The 14,170-nt window shown below is 40.6% G+C and overlaps 1 protein-coding gene across 3 annotated transcripts; it reads right to left on the bottom strand.

Annotated features, from left to right (window-relative positions):
- Positions 1–1,109: 1,109 nt before the first annotated feature.
- On the bottom strand, positions 1,110–7,743 carry LOC122971821. Of its 3 annotated transcripts, XM_044338568.1 has the most exons (4): positions 6,851–7,743; positions 2,953–4,185; positions 2,447–2,515; positions 1,110–2,312 (listed from the first exon to the last, which is right to left on the bottom strand). In XM_044338568.1, exons 3-4 carry the CDS (start codon positions 2,508–2,510, stop codon positions 1,216–1,218), a joined length of 1,161 nt encoding a protein of 386 aa, XP_044194503.1. In that variant the 5' UTR covers positions 2,511–2,515; positions 2,953–4,185; positions 6,851–7,743; the 3' UTR covers positions 1,110–1,215. The 3 variants fall into 3 exon arrangements, with proteins under 3 accessions (XP_044194503.1, XP_044194501.1, XP_044194502.1); XM_044338566.1 differs by lacking the exon at positions 6,851–7,743 and having other exon boundaries at positions 2,953–6,464; XM_044338567.1 differs by lacking the exon at positions 6,851–7,743 and having other exon boundaries at positions 2,447–6,464.
- Positions 7,744–14,170: the final 6,427 nt, after the last annotated feature.

Here is a 14,170-nt window from a genome sequence, read left to right as displayed (position 1 = left end):
CTGAAATCCGTTCATTTCACATTTGTTACATGAAAAAGTTGGCTAAAAGTGTTTGGAAAAGTAAAACAACTTTGATGAGACACGTTTGGTTAAAATCACAAAAATATGTTAGCAGCTCTGTGAGACTGTTTAGATGCAGCGGTACTTTGAGCTAAATGCTTATGTCAGCATGCAAACATGCTCACAGTGACCATGCTAACATGTTGAAGCAACGCAGGTTGGCTATAATGTTTAACATGTTCACCCTCTTAGTTTTAACACTACTAATTCAATGCATAACTGCTGCCATTGTCACATTCCTTTTAGCGTTGGCATATGCTATTGCAAAATTGATATCAATCTACAACCTTATGATACACTGTGAAAAATGGCACAAATGTAAAGTAGGGGTGTGCCCGAATACAAACACGTCATTTGGCAAAGCACAAATAGTTGTTTTTTTTACGAATATTTGTTTCATACAAATATTTTAAAAATGATTTGTTTCCGGGAAGAAGAAAAAAACATGTCAAATACCAGCACGCAGGTCAGTTACATCACTATCTCAGTCTCTCTCCTCTGCTACACTGTTATGTCTATCAGCAGGTCTCAACGAGGGGAGTCACATCCACCTGCTACATGACGCACATTTCCTAATTTGGACATCACTCCCAGAGTTAGGGGTGTTCCCCAGAGATAAAGCTGAGCTACTGATACACGTGAAGTGTTCCCAAGGGACTCTCCATAACCTGTTGTTCCACTTCTTTCCACAAACTTAGGTTGTAAAAAATAGGCAATAAATGAAAAGTGCAAAGCAAGAATCACCTTTGAAGTTCCTCCCTACACATTACACGGAGTACTGTCTCTGTGTCTGTGTTATGGGTGTATAAATAGGTAGAGATCTGTCTGCAATGAAGTGATGAGAAAAGTTTTAGCTCAGTAGTCAGCACAGTTGTCTATAATCTGGGAGACTCCAGTTCGAGACCCAGTGTGGGGACCTCCTTCGTAAGGTAGCTTATTCATGAACACTTATTGTAACACTATCATTTTTTAAAATTAAAACAAATAATAAAAACATAAACAGCTTTTAAACATTTTTATTCAAATACAAATACAAATAATGTTGCTGCCTCAACAAATACAGATACAAACACTGAGCCCTCTGCACATCCCTAATATAAAGTTTAAACAGTTTGTGCTTGATGGGCAAACATGCAAAACCAGTGGTATGCGACTTTAAAACATCTTTCTCTCTCTCATCTCAATAGTTTCCAGGTTGGTGTTTGGTAAGTTCTCATAAATAGTGCTGTCTTTATCAGAAACCAAGCAGCTATTCACTGTGTCCAGTGCATCATATTCAGCCGACATGGAGGTGATATCCAGAGCCATGTAGGAGTCACTGCAGAGGTCAGGAGGCTCTGGGACTGAACCAACACACGTTCTTCTCTTCTTCTTTCTCTTTATTGTGAGGACTAGTATAGCCACCATTATTCCAATAACCAACCCAACGCAAATACTCACTACAAGCATTATAGAGAAGGTAAACATGCTTTTGTCTTTGGGTGTTTGGCAGTTCTTGGGTTTTTGGGCTGTGGAGTTGTGAACATCAGAGCTATGTGTCAGATTTTCTTCGCTGTCCTTTTTTGATCCAACGTCAGCCAACACCACAGTGTTTCTGGGACTTCTTTCGACTCTGAGATCGACAGAAGATGAGGAAAAGTTTTCGTAGCCAATCATGGCACAGACATAACTGCCCTTATCCTCATTTCTGATTGGATCCAAAGACAGGAAGGTCAAGTTTACTCGACTGCCATTTAATTGCAGTCTGTTCTTGTACCAGATGTAGTCTGGGTTGGAGTTCAGATTTGCATTGCAGGTGGGGACACAAGTCAGCATTATCTTCTGACCCTCCATCACTGTCCAATTTGCAACTGGCACTTTCTGCCCCCTAACAATCTTGTCCAGCTGGATCCTCACAGAAGATGCAAAAACATGGAGTCTCACACCAGGGGTACCTTCACACGTCATGTTGACCCCTGCAACATCTCTAAAAGAGTATTTAAAAAAGTAAACGGATGTGTCACTCTCTTTTAGGTCTTCGAGTTTCAGTGTGCAGTTATTGTTTCCATGTTTATTTTGAAATGAATAAACTGGCATCTGTTTCAGGGGGTTTGTTTTTGAGACAGAATGCAATTCTGTGGATTGTCTGGACCATCTCGACATCCAGATCATCTCAACATTATTGGGATAGGAGCAGGGAAACTCTACAGATGAGCCCTTTAAGGCACACATTGTACGGTTGTAGGTCACACATCGGATTGATGATTGTTGCACTGAAATAAAAAGAAACAACCACAAAGTGTACAGGGATTACATGTTTTGTTAGTTACTATGTTGCTTTATTAATATACTTGGGACCATGAGGTGATTTCTAGAAATAACAGCAATGATGTGATGTGATGTGTACCTGCCACAGGAAACAGCACCAGGAAAGAAGTCCAAAATACACTTGCAGCTGCTCTCACTCCCATTGGTGCTTCAACAAAATTAAAAAAAAAAAAAAAAAAAAAAGGGTCTTGAAGGGAACAATATACACTCACAGTCAAGACAGCTTATATTTTAGCATTTTGGGTTAAATAATTATGAATTGGCATCCAGAAATTAAAAATGGTAATATTAAATAACGATAAAACAAGGAAAGGATTTCACTCATTTACAAAGGAAGTACACTGCTTAAGATTAAATATAGACTGTTCAAAACTGGCAGCATACAACAAGTATTTTCACATAAAACTTTATCTTTGGTCAAGCACTTTTCTTTTGTCCATAACATTACGCTACAAAGTAAATACACAGCTCAATTAAGATTTAAACTTGTTGTTTATGGTAACTTATCTTAAAGATCGAGCAGGACTGTAAAATCATGTTACAAACATCAAAATTAATAATGAATCACATTAATATCACACTTACATCTTAGATAGTAGTGCGCACTTGTCCGTGATCGTGAACACAACGCAGCAGGTTTGTTGCTGTTGTTTGATGATGCAGGTGTGGCGGCTTTGCCTCATTCACATTCCCCGCCCCCTCCCATCCTCAGTTACCATTACTCACTAAACTTTGCACGCTGGTAGACTATCAATACTGAACCAAAAGAGCTGAATTTACCACACTGATCATACGATTTGGAACAGTATGTATCGTTTACATGCTTCTAAATAGTTTTCAAAGTTGAAAAACTCATATGGGAGAATCAGACGTGTATATAACAACCATGCTTAAAGGGTGTGGTGTGGACATACAAAACAAAAATACATGATGCTGTCACCAACATCCGACATTTCCTGTGTTTCGATTTATTTTTACTCCAACCTCTGAACAAAAAAACCCTATTTCTTCTTCCTGTTAAAGAAACATCACGTACCTCTTTACACAGGATACACTTTAATATCTTTTAGCAGATGTGCAGTGTTTTTACCCCCAAGGACATACACTGAAATGGACTAATTTGACATTATTTTCCTACATTTTGATTTAATTTGTAAGAAGTTATCTATGAAATATAATGATAAACTTTAAGGTCTATTAAATGGAGTGAAAGACCTGAACTCAATTTAGATAGATAAGAAGATAAACTACAAAAAATAATTACACTTTTAGCACCAAAGTAGAGAGCAATGCTTTTGATCAAAAGATGTAATTAGAGACAAGATCATTTTACTTTTAATTTTATTTTTTGGTCCAAAATACCACAAAATGGCATTGAGGATTTGCATCAGTCAAAATGTACCAGAGGCTGGATGGTTCTACTTCTTACTGAAAACAGGATATTCATTTATTCCACCCTTTGTGTCATTTTCCTTGACAACAGTATTAGTCCTCCTTCAAGCTTTGCTCTACAAGGCTACGCAGTGTGTAGTTTGATTTTGGACTTTTTTTTTTTTTTGCAAGATGAAAAAGCCCCCAGTTCTTTGAGAGACGACGAGGGTTAATTTCTTCACTACCTCCCACAAAGGGTCAGTGTTGTTTAGAACTGGTAGATGGTGACTGACATTTTGGAGCTTATGAAACCACTCTTCAATTCTCTAGCAGTGTGCATCGTCATCTTGGAATATGGGGAAATCATGCACTAAAACGGCCTCATATTGTTCAGCTCTTATAAAGCCATACAAACGACCCATCGGACCTTGCAGACTCTCATTTCACCTGGAGAAACATGAAGACAGCTCATTAGATCATCGTACTTCTGTCCATTGCTCAGGGCTCTAGGTTTTGTGCTACTAACACCAACTGCATCTTTGTGCACTGGCCTTGGTAATGGGCAATTTCTGAATGGCTACCTTGAATACCAGCTTTGTGATGCTCACGCTGCACAGTGATGGCTGACACAAAGTCATGGAGGGGTCAAGAGGTTGATTAAATTCTTCGGTCATTTCTGACAGTATTTCTAGGATGTTTATCCACTTTCCTGTAACAGTAAATCTTATCTTTTTCTATCCTTTTTGCTGAGCATTGACTTCCAACCACTTTAACTATTGGCCCTCTCATCCATTAAATTAATGCATGAAAGAATTTTGTAGCTTTTGTGACAGATGCACCTGTAGGTTGGGCTCATGCTACTATTAAAAACCTCACAAGGACTCTTGTATTATCAAAACATCAACTTCTTCGAAAATGTGTCTTATTCTTAAATTTATGGCTTATTTTTTATCTTCTCAACCCTTAGAAGATCATCTAACCCTTCAGTGAAAGCAAAAAATATAAAAAACATTTAGAGAACGCACCAGCAGCAACACAACAGCTGTGATTTGCAGTTTTTATTGTGTTCAAGGACACTTTCGTCTCATATTTACAAAGGAATCTCAATCATCACTCTGCAATTCACTTTGAACAGAACAGTCTTGATGATTTATACATGTTATTGTATGTGTACAATACAGCGGCAGTTATATACAGTAGTAACCTACTGTACATAGCAGAAACAGTGGCAAGCAATTTGGTCATTTAGGCTTTGTTCAAACTAGTGTAGTGCCTGTTCAAAATGTGCGGAACAGGCCTATCTCTCAGTACCTAGAGAGAGTTATGCCCCTCCCCTAAACGCCTCATATGCAGGCTATCTGGAGACTACAATTTTGAGTTGAGCTTAAGTTGATTGGATGAACTGTAGTGCCTGTTTAAAACGTGCCTGAGACATTCTGCACCATGTCTTGAACATACATACAAAGTTCCCGTGTGTGAGGAACGGGAATAGAGTTTAACTCCCTAAACTTTTTCAATTCATTCTCTATGGTAGTTCTTAACACTACAGATGTAATCCCACCTCCGACCACAATGAGGGTTGCAATGGCAGACTGGTGCTGTCCGTATTTCTGCTTGTTGAATCCACATGCAGAAGACAATGCAGAAGCAACGTTGTTTATGAGGGTTTTTTTTATGTTTCTGAACGTGCCTGAGACGTCAAGCTTTAAGTCTTGAATATACATGCCGAGTTTCTTTATCAGTAACATTACACAGTTCAATGGCAGAACTAAGTCAATTAAACGTTTTCAAGTCTTTAATACTAAGGATGTAATCCCACCTCCGATCACAATGTGTGTCGCAATGGCACTGTCCTTTTTTCCATTCATTGACTCCACAGGCAGAAGAAGAAGAAAATCAACATTTTTAGAGCAATATTTGAGGTATTTTTATATATTTCTCGAGAACTGCTCATCCAAACAACTTCAGTATTAACTTTTAGTATTAATGGAACAAATTGCTGCACAATTGGAGCATAATCTTCATAATCTAATCTTTATCTGCTGATGGAGATAGCTCAATTGTCATGACATAAACATGGAACCTTGGACACATTATAGCCGGCGGTTGTTCATGGGGGGGGGGTCATAACCCCTGTTGCTGTTGATCATTGGTGATGGCCTAACCTCTTTGTACTATATCAAAACAGAAGTGATGACATTTACTTTCATGCAAGTAACACATTTTTTTTTAGCCATGCTAGTCACGTGGCTCTATGGTCTGTTGGTGTGTCGGTTGTCAACTTTGGTCCAGATAAAATATTTCAACTTCTATTGGATGGATTGCCATGCAATTTGGTACAGACATTCATGATCCAGAGAGGATGAAACCTGTAGATCCCCTGACCTCTAGAGCCAACCACAGGTCATAGTTTTCCCCAATCCAGAAGTATCTAAACATCCCCTCTATGAATTGTAACAAAATTTTGTTCACATTCATGTTCCCAGACGAAGTCCTAAAGACTTTGGTGTTCCCTAACTTTTTCTCTAGTGCAAACATGAATTTGACAATTGTGGTTTTGAGTTCGATGTCTCGAACAAAACTTTAATTTCTCCAATACTTTTGTTTATGACCAAATACCTGCAAAACAACATTCCCATCTGCCTCAGCTGTGTTGTTTTTATTGCTAATTGCTAAATGTTAGCATGCTAATACATTTAACTGAGGCTGCATTCAGATGGACATTAGCTCTGATCTTGGCTCACTGCAGCTAAAAGGAAGGTGGTTGTCGCTGAAAACCTCCATATTCGTTATTGATAAAAGAATGGCTCTTGTCATAGAGAGAGATTGCCCAACTAGAGCTTGTGCAAGGTCAAAAGCATCAAAACCTCAAAGCATTACTTGCTGGGCAGAGTTGCTGGAAAAAATTAGGTACTCCCTTGAAACTGCATGAATCACCGGTCATTATGTTATTGGTACATTTCTGTTTTTGTTTATTGTATAAAAGTTATTTGAACATGGACAAATACATGTTGATATTACCTGTGATATATTCGTATATGTATGTACATCTGTGATACAGCAATATTTAAATATTTCCATCAAACTTTAACCTCTGACTTTTACCCCTTACCTTGAAATAAGAGTCTCAGTTATGATAGAGTAATATTGGGGAGCAGGGGCAATGTCTTTGTTGACTTCATGTCATCTGGCAAGATGCTGCGTTGGCCAATCACATACATGCAAGCACACTCTCCTGGAAGATTAAGTCTTGTGCAAACCTGACCACCCCTGAATGAGACTTTAGCTTTAGACTTGTAATCAGACAATTTACTGAAACATATGAAAAGGCTTATAATTTTAGACAGACATATTGTGGCATGGCATGAGGTTTTAGATGTGAAAGACAGCCTTCTGATAATGCCGACATGGCTTTCTCCCTATCACACAGTCTATCCCCAGACAGATTTCAATTAATTATTGTGTCAATGTCACACATTAAACCACTGGCTGGAGAAAAAAATGTTCCTCGGCAAACAAACAAAGCCAAGAATAAACTGATGAATTAATTTATTCTTGAGGCGATGGCAGAGTCAAACCCATGAAAACGGAACCAAACACCAACCATTATTCAGAGCAGGAGCAACGCCGTCTGGTTTGAGTTTATATCTCTATGTGCATGTAATTTGTGCTGTAGCTGATCCGAGTACTGTGTAAACACATTTTAATACACTGGTGGGGGAAAAGAGAGAAGAACATCAGGACAGAGACAAGTGATGGGGTACTGTTCACTTGTTTGTCTTTTTCTGTTCCCACATAGTTTTTATATGATGATGGATACAGCACACTCAGCAATATTTCAAGGTATGATAGAGGTACAAAAAAAACAGGCTTGGAGCTGCTTAGGCTTGTGTTGACAAATGGGGAGGAAGCATTAAGTACAGTCAGAAATGGCGATGTGAATCCCCTGAAGAATTGGGGGAAAAAACCTGACTACTTGGTTAGACCATAACCATAACCATAAGGTTGGGTAAGTCTCTCACTGACACACACAAACACACACAAGCTTTCCTTTGAGGAGCCCAGGGCCTAGAGGGAATAATGGTTAGCAACCTGAAAAATGCCCTCATCACAAAAGGCCTCCAACAGTAATAAATGCAATATTTGAGCAAAACACATTAATCCATGCTGGTGCTTCTGTGTGTGTGTGTGTGTGTGTGTGTGTGTGAGAGAGAGAGAGAGAGTGTTTTTGCGTGTGTATGTGCACCTGTTTGTGTATTTGTCGGCATATTTGCTGTTATCTGTGAGTGTTTTTGTGTGCCCATGCATACATGCATATATACCCGTGTATGTGAGTGCACGTATGAGTGCCATGCCATTGGTCCAACGGCCCATTATTCCAAAACCCTTATAGTTTGAAAAACTTCCCATTGGACCAAAAGCCCATTAGTCCTACGGCCTATTATCCCAAAAACGAAAGCCCATTGCTCCAAAGGCTTTTTGCTCCAAAAATACACACTCTCCCTGGAGTTTTTGCCCTTAATATCTTCGTGTATTTTGACATGCAAACACGAAGGTACCGTTTACAAAATGCTTGCTTTTTAGAGCATTTAATGCATACTAACCCCAACCCTAACCCTAACCCAAAAGACGACAGAGGTAGAACGCCTAACCATAAATAATGGCAGTGTGTCCAATACCCTTCAGAGCCTTCGGAGCAATGGACGTTTGTTTTTGGGGTAACAGGCCCTCGGATTAATGGGCTTTCAGTCCAATGGGACATTTTTTGAACTATTGGGGTTTCAGAATAATGGGCCTTTGGACCAATGGGCAGCTCCCCCATGTGTATGTAACTCAGAGAGACGAAAAGGATGTGCAAAGTGCTGTGTCGAAAGCAAGCAGTAGTAACACACTTTCAAAGTAAATATTTTCACTCTCACTCTCTTCAGACAACATTCACACTGAACAACTAATTTTGAAAATGCTGTTTAAATGTGAAAACGACATCTGTCCGCATGAGCGTTTTCAGGTTCACACTGACACACTTGAAAACAGAAAAATGGCTAAATCTCTTCTTCTTCTGAAAGGGACACACCACTGATTTTACACATGAAAGAGTTTACTCGTCATGTTCTTCAATGGCTCTGGAGCTTTCTAAAGTTTTAAAGAAACTAATATTTAAAAGACAGCCTACGTTACATACTGGGGGCATGGAGTTTGAAAGACAAGCATTTACCAAAAAAAGGACAGTTGAATGAATAAGACAATCAAGTTGCATTATGGGAATTGTAGGATTCATCATTTTTTGAGCATACTAGTGATTAGATATATTGGCCTCTGCTGCCTCAATTTTGACCACTCTGTAATCTACTGTAATCTGTCTCTCGCAAGCCCGCCAAATTTATGGAAGGGCAATGCTAAATCGATGGAGTACTCCTAAATTGTACAAGAGGGGACCCAAAATTTCCTGGAATTGTTAGGAAAAAACTGTAATGGTGGTGAATCTTCTCCTTTTCAGTCCCAATTTCAGTTTCACCAAGCTGTAGGAATATGCTACCCAGCAGCAAATCCAATACCAACACCCTAATCCCATGCTATCGATGGCTTCTGGGAATTTTTTTGGTCCCTCCTCGTAACTGCACACAGGCCCCAACAAGGCTTAAATCATTGTTTTCAAAAAGCTAAGTTTTACTTATTCACAACTAAATGCACAGTCAGTGTTTTCACTATGGAGACCGTTTGTAGATGTACTTTCTCTTATCACTCATCACTACTCCTCTCACCCAATTTTGCATGTTTAGCCTCCCACTTCTTCTTCTGCTTTCCTCATCTCTATCACTTTCTAATCTGTATACATTTTTTCTCACTCTTTGTCTCTAAATTGTGTATTTTTAGTCACCATTTGGCCTCACCTTGTTCTTCCCTTCATTCTCTTTACTTGGGCTCTTTCCTTCTCTCTCTCCAAACTGTGTATATTTGGGTCTGTCTATGGGGAGTCAGGGGTCATTATTAATCTTGCTAGCTCTCCTTGCTTCAGGCATAACAGCAGGGCAGCATCTGTGTGCGTGTGTGTGTGTGTATGTAAGTGAGAGAGAAAGGAGTGGTTGCGAATGAGTCAGTTACACTGTTCGCGTTAAGGTGTGGGAGAAAATGTTTTTGTGAGTGCACCGTCTGTATGCCGTTTAGGTGTGTGAGCATGTGTGTGTTTGTGCGAAGAGGGAAAGTGCATTTTGCCATGATGGATCATGAGAGACCCACATTCTTAATGCACACTCGCACAAGACAGACACCCATGAGAAATGAAGGAGAGAGAGCGAGTGAGCAGAGAGGGGGAGGGAGTGAGAGAGAGTAACAGAGAAAGGAGAGCGGGAGCAGGGAGAGTCCCTGTTCCTCCTGAACTCATTAACCGTTGTCCTCTCCGCCCTCCCTCCTGCACTCCCACAATGCCGGGTAGCGGCGTGCATCAATAACGCTGGTGACAGCACAAGGGGGACGGGTCAGACAAGCAACCACCATCTCCCTGGTAACCACCACTACGGCCACCATCGCCACAACAACAATTGCCAAGCGCACACGGGGGGTATCCCCCTTCCCCGCTGGCCCAGCTCCCCTCCTGCAGCCATCACACAGCGAGGGCCGCCGTGCCTGCTGCTGCTGGATCAGAAGCAAGCTAAATCCGCAGCACGGCTCCGGCATAGGATGAGGCGAGAAAAAGCTGACTGATCTCGATTCTGAGGTGAACTGAATGGACAGGAGATTCAGTCTGAGCTGAATTTAGCAGCATTATTCAACAATTCAAGAGGAGGAGGAACGGTTTGGGGATGTTCTGTAGGCAGACATCCCAAAAAGAGTCACTGTAGCTGGCCTGTGAGGCTCACGCAGTATTTCCAGCTGCATCGAAGACACAATCTCAAGAGAAGTTGCCCTTCATTGTTGAAAAGCAAATATGCTTGTGCAAGTTCAGGATGTAATGACAAAGGTTTAACATGATTTAAATAAGCCTGATGGTTGCTGGTGATATTTGACCATTTATCTGCCTTTCTTGAGTCGACTGAAGGAACTTTCCCCTGGAAACCTTTTGAGGAACTCGCTTCCTCTACCTGTGTTTCCACTGGAGGAACCAGGGTCTAAATTAAAAAGTCCCAAAAAGTCCCTGCTCTCAGGGTAGATTTTCCAAAAATACAGGAACTTTGGGGGGATGACCGTTGTTGATTGGTCAGACATAGACAGAGAGCTGCTTCAACTTGTGTACTGCTTTATTCATAAAACAAGGAAGTGCTCTCTTATCAATTTAGGACTTTTAGCAAAAGCCCTAGTAAACTTTACGCTACTTGTAGGCCTATGTTGAACAACTTTATTGTTAGACCAATGCCTTTCGGCTTATGGCCTTCATCAGGGTTATCGTGAAACACATTACAAACAACATTTAAATGAATTAGGTATGAAGAAAAAGAATTCAAAAAGGAAAAAAAATATATATAGCTAAGTGTTGCTGGAGTTTTGACCTCCTTAAACTTTACGCTACTTTCCCAGCACAAAATAGCAGACAGACGAAGTTAGTGAGTAACTGGTGAAAAACCCCATTTGGAAAGCTTAAGAGTCAGATATTTTTCTCAGGTCCTGCAAATTAAACGTCAAAATACATTGTTGGTGCATGCACTCATGAACGTTTTCCGATCTGCCAGTAATCGGCAGAACAACAATACTTCTCTGTGCCTTCCAAAACCGTTACAAATCACTGCTGAGAAATAAATATGTTTTATGATGTGACAACACTGTGGTTAAGGTTTGGTTAGGTTTAGAGAATGATCATCGTTTGAGCTAAAATAAGTACTTTGTTAAGGTTAGAGAAACATTGTGGTTTGGGTTAAAATGACGACTGTGAAAGTTTAAGGACCGTAGTCCGATGTTTTGTTGACCCATCCATCCACCCCGATCTCCTCCCTACACAGTGTTTGTCACTCTTTAATAACGTCCCGTCATTATCACTACATTTACACTTGAAAATAAACAAATTTCTTTTTGGGGCACTTGCTGAAACAACTGATTCTGTTGTTTTTCTTAGGGGACAGTCTCTTTTCTCAGGAGTCCGTGGAGACTATGATGAAGACCAATGTAGACCTAAAAGCAGAGTGGATGTTGGAGTTACATTCACATGGACAGAAATTTGACTAAAAATGCTGCCTGCTGGATCTGGAATTGCACACGTTAGCAATTGTACATGTATGTTAGCAAACAGTTGTGATGAGGTAAGGCCAATTCATGCTTTGTGTCTGCGTAAATGTCATCATACACCCATGTCCGCGAGAGTCCGTGTGGACCCCTCTGCGGACGTCTGGGCGCAGGCCAAAATTTGTGACCACATGGCCTGTACAAGTTGCAACTGCGCCAACTGCACATGTGCTAGAAAAGCAAACAGGAATGAATGTCACATCTACTGTATATATGTACTGTATTCCTGCTCTCATTAAACTGTTGCTTTATTGTTTTCGACTTTCTCTTCTTGTTCAGCAACATACAGAAACTCCTCAGCTGAAAACAGTCCTGGGGGCTGTGTTGGTGTGGGCGTGTTGTTTAAGCACCGGTGAGACAATGAAATACGATCCAGCAAGTCCGGTTGGAGTAACAGATTATTACATTTAAAGGCTGATCAGAAAAACGGATCACAGCGGTTTGTAAAACAGATTGGATTTTACAACTCTGGAAAGTTTTCACGCTGCAATCCTGTTTACTAGTGCGCACATGTGAAACGCTTCTCTGAAAAATGTGTACGGAATCAAGCGTGCGACAGTGGTCTGCGTGCAAGTCCACACCTGTCCATGGACGTCGAACACGGAAAGCATGAATTGGCCTGTGGTAGTGGGGTATCTGTCAATTGTTTTTTCTGCCCCCTAGTGGCAAAAACTCAATGCAGCATTTGTCTGTCATTTCATTTTTATCCTAATGAGCCATTAAATAGAGAGTGGAAGTCCTGCTGCCGCCAAACCAAGGAGGTTTTCGTAGATTTTTCTGAAACACTGGAGAGTTTTCTGTCGATTTTCAAAGCTGAGTTACTGTACTTCATAAAATAAAATCTGAACACCTCATCATTTGAACAAAGTTATTCGAACAATTGTTTTGTTAGCATTCAGCAATTTCCAGCACAGCTCCCAGAGTGCCAATGTCAAAGCTTTTAAACTCTTTGGAAGGAACACACCGCAAATGTTTTTGGCTCTGAGAATCACCATTTTGTAATTCAGCATTTTGTTAGCTTCTTATGTGACCAGGGTGCCTCACTTTTTATACGCTCACTGGGTATTGCATTTTTCGTAAGGAAATATGCCTTAATCGCACCTAATTGAATATTCAACTTTGAGACAGACTCATATTTAGTGCAAAATATTTTCCTAAAGACCTGTTTGAAAGATAATGTCATGCATATATGTGTAGTAGTAATAATAATAATAATAATGTTGCGGAAAAGACCACTAAACTAAGTATCAGAATCCCATCCCATGCAACTAGTAGCAATCCATGTTGTTGTATCTCCTCTCTTGCAGTTTAAAGACAGGGATGAGCTGAGATTATCTTTAACAACCTTGTTTGTTACATTGGTTCATTTCAGTCATAATACTGCATAACTTTGCATCTCTGTGTTAGAAACGCTAAGATTGTGCATTTTTGATACGTGGATTTCCCTCTAAACTGCACCTGCATATTCACTAGATAGATAGATAGATAGATAGATAGATAGATAGATAGATTGATAGATGATGCAAGAGGCTATACTCTCACAGACCAAATTTGATTAAGCTCTCTTGCCTGTTAATCTTTACTAATATAATTAATTCATTAAAGGTTAACGGTCCTGTCACTGCAAAGCTGCACATATGAACATGGACGCGTGTGTGTGTGTGTGTGTGTGTGTGTGTGTGTGTGTGTGCTTTGTATAGTGTGTGAGAGAGAGAAGCGCCTGGCTGCTTCATAAAGAGAAAATGAAGCAACAGAAGGAGCAAACGTCTCGGAAATTGGCGATAAAAACGAAATAACGGGAAACTCCTTGCACAGAGACGTTGACATTGAGTTAAATATATTTAGTAATCATGTTTTATTTCGTATTTTCGTACCGTTAAGAGGATCGGTGTGGAATGTCGCCTCGTGAAAGATGTGAAACGACGACGGCGGCGGCGCGGCTGGCCGTTTCCTCCCGGACGGAAAAACAAGGCGGAGGAGGGGGGCAGATTGTGGCAGCGTGGCCAATAATACAGTGAGACCCTCCACGGGCGGTTCTTAAATGCGGGGTCTCAGCCAATGAGAGCTCGAGTGAGTGTCCGCGCCCCCACGTGGGTCCTGAGCTCCAAACGACAACACCGGGCTGTGGGCCAATCACTGCTGCGCAAGGTGTTAATCTTGACGCGGATTGGCTCGCTGTTTTTTTCACAGAGTCCCCCTCACTCATCACGTTTAGCCCGTT

The sequence above is a fragment of the Thunnus albacares genome, chromosome 20 (assembly GCF_914725855.1).
Source record: "Thunnus albacares chromosome 20, fThuAlb1.1, whole genome shotgun sequence".
In the NCBI taxonomy this organism is placed as follows: domain Eukaryota; kingdom Metazoa; phylum Chordata; class Actinopteri; order Scombriformes; family Scombridae; genus Thunnus; species Thunnus albacares.
The sequence above is the reverse complement of the archived record's forward strand: the minus strand, read 5'-3'. Positions and strand labels throughout refer to the sequence as shown.

Coding starts and splice junctions, on each gene's coding strand:
- LOC122971821 (XM_044338568.1), bottom strand. CDS start 2,510: ATGGGAGTGAGAGCAGCTGCAAGTGTATTTTGGACTTCTTTCCTGGTG. Junction 2,313..2,446: donor GGTGCTGTTTCCTGTGGCAG/GTACACATCACA, acceptor TTTTTATTTCAG/TGCAACAATCATCAATCCGA.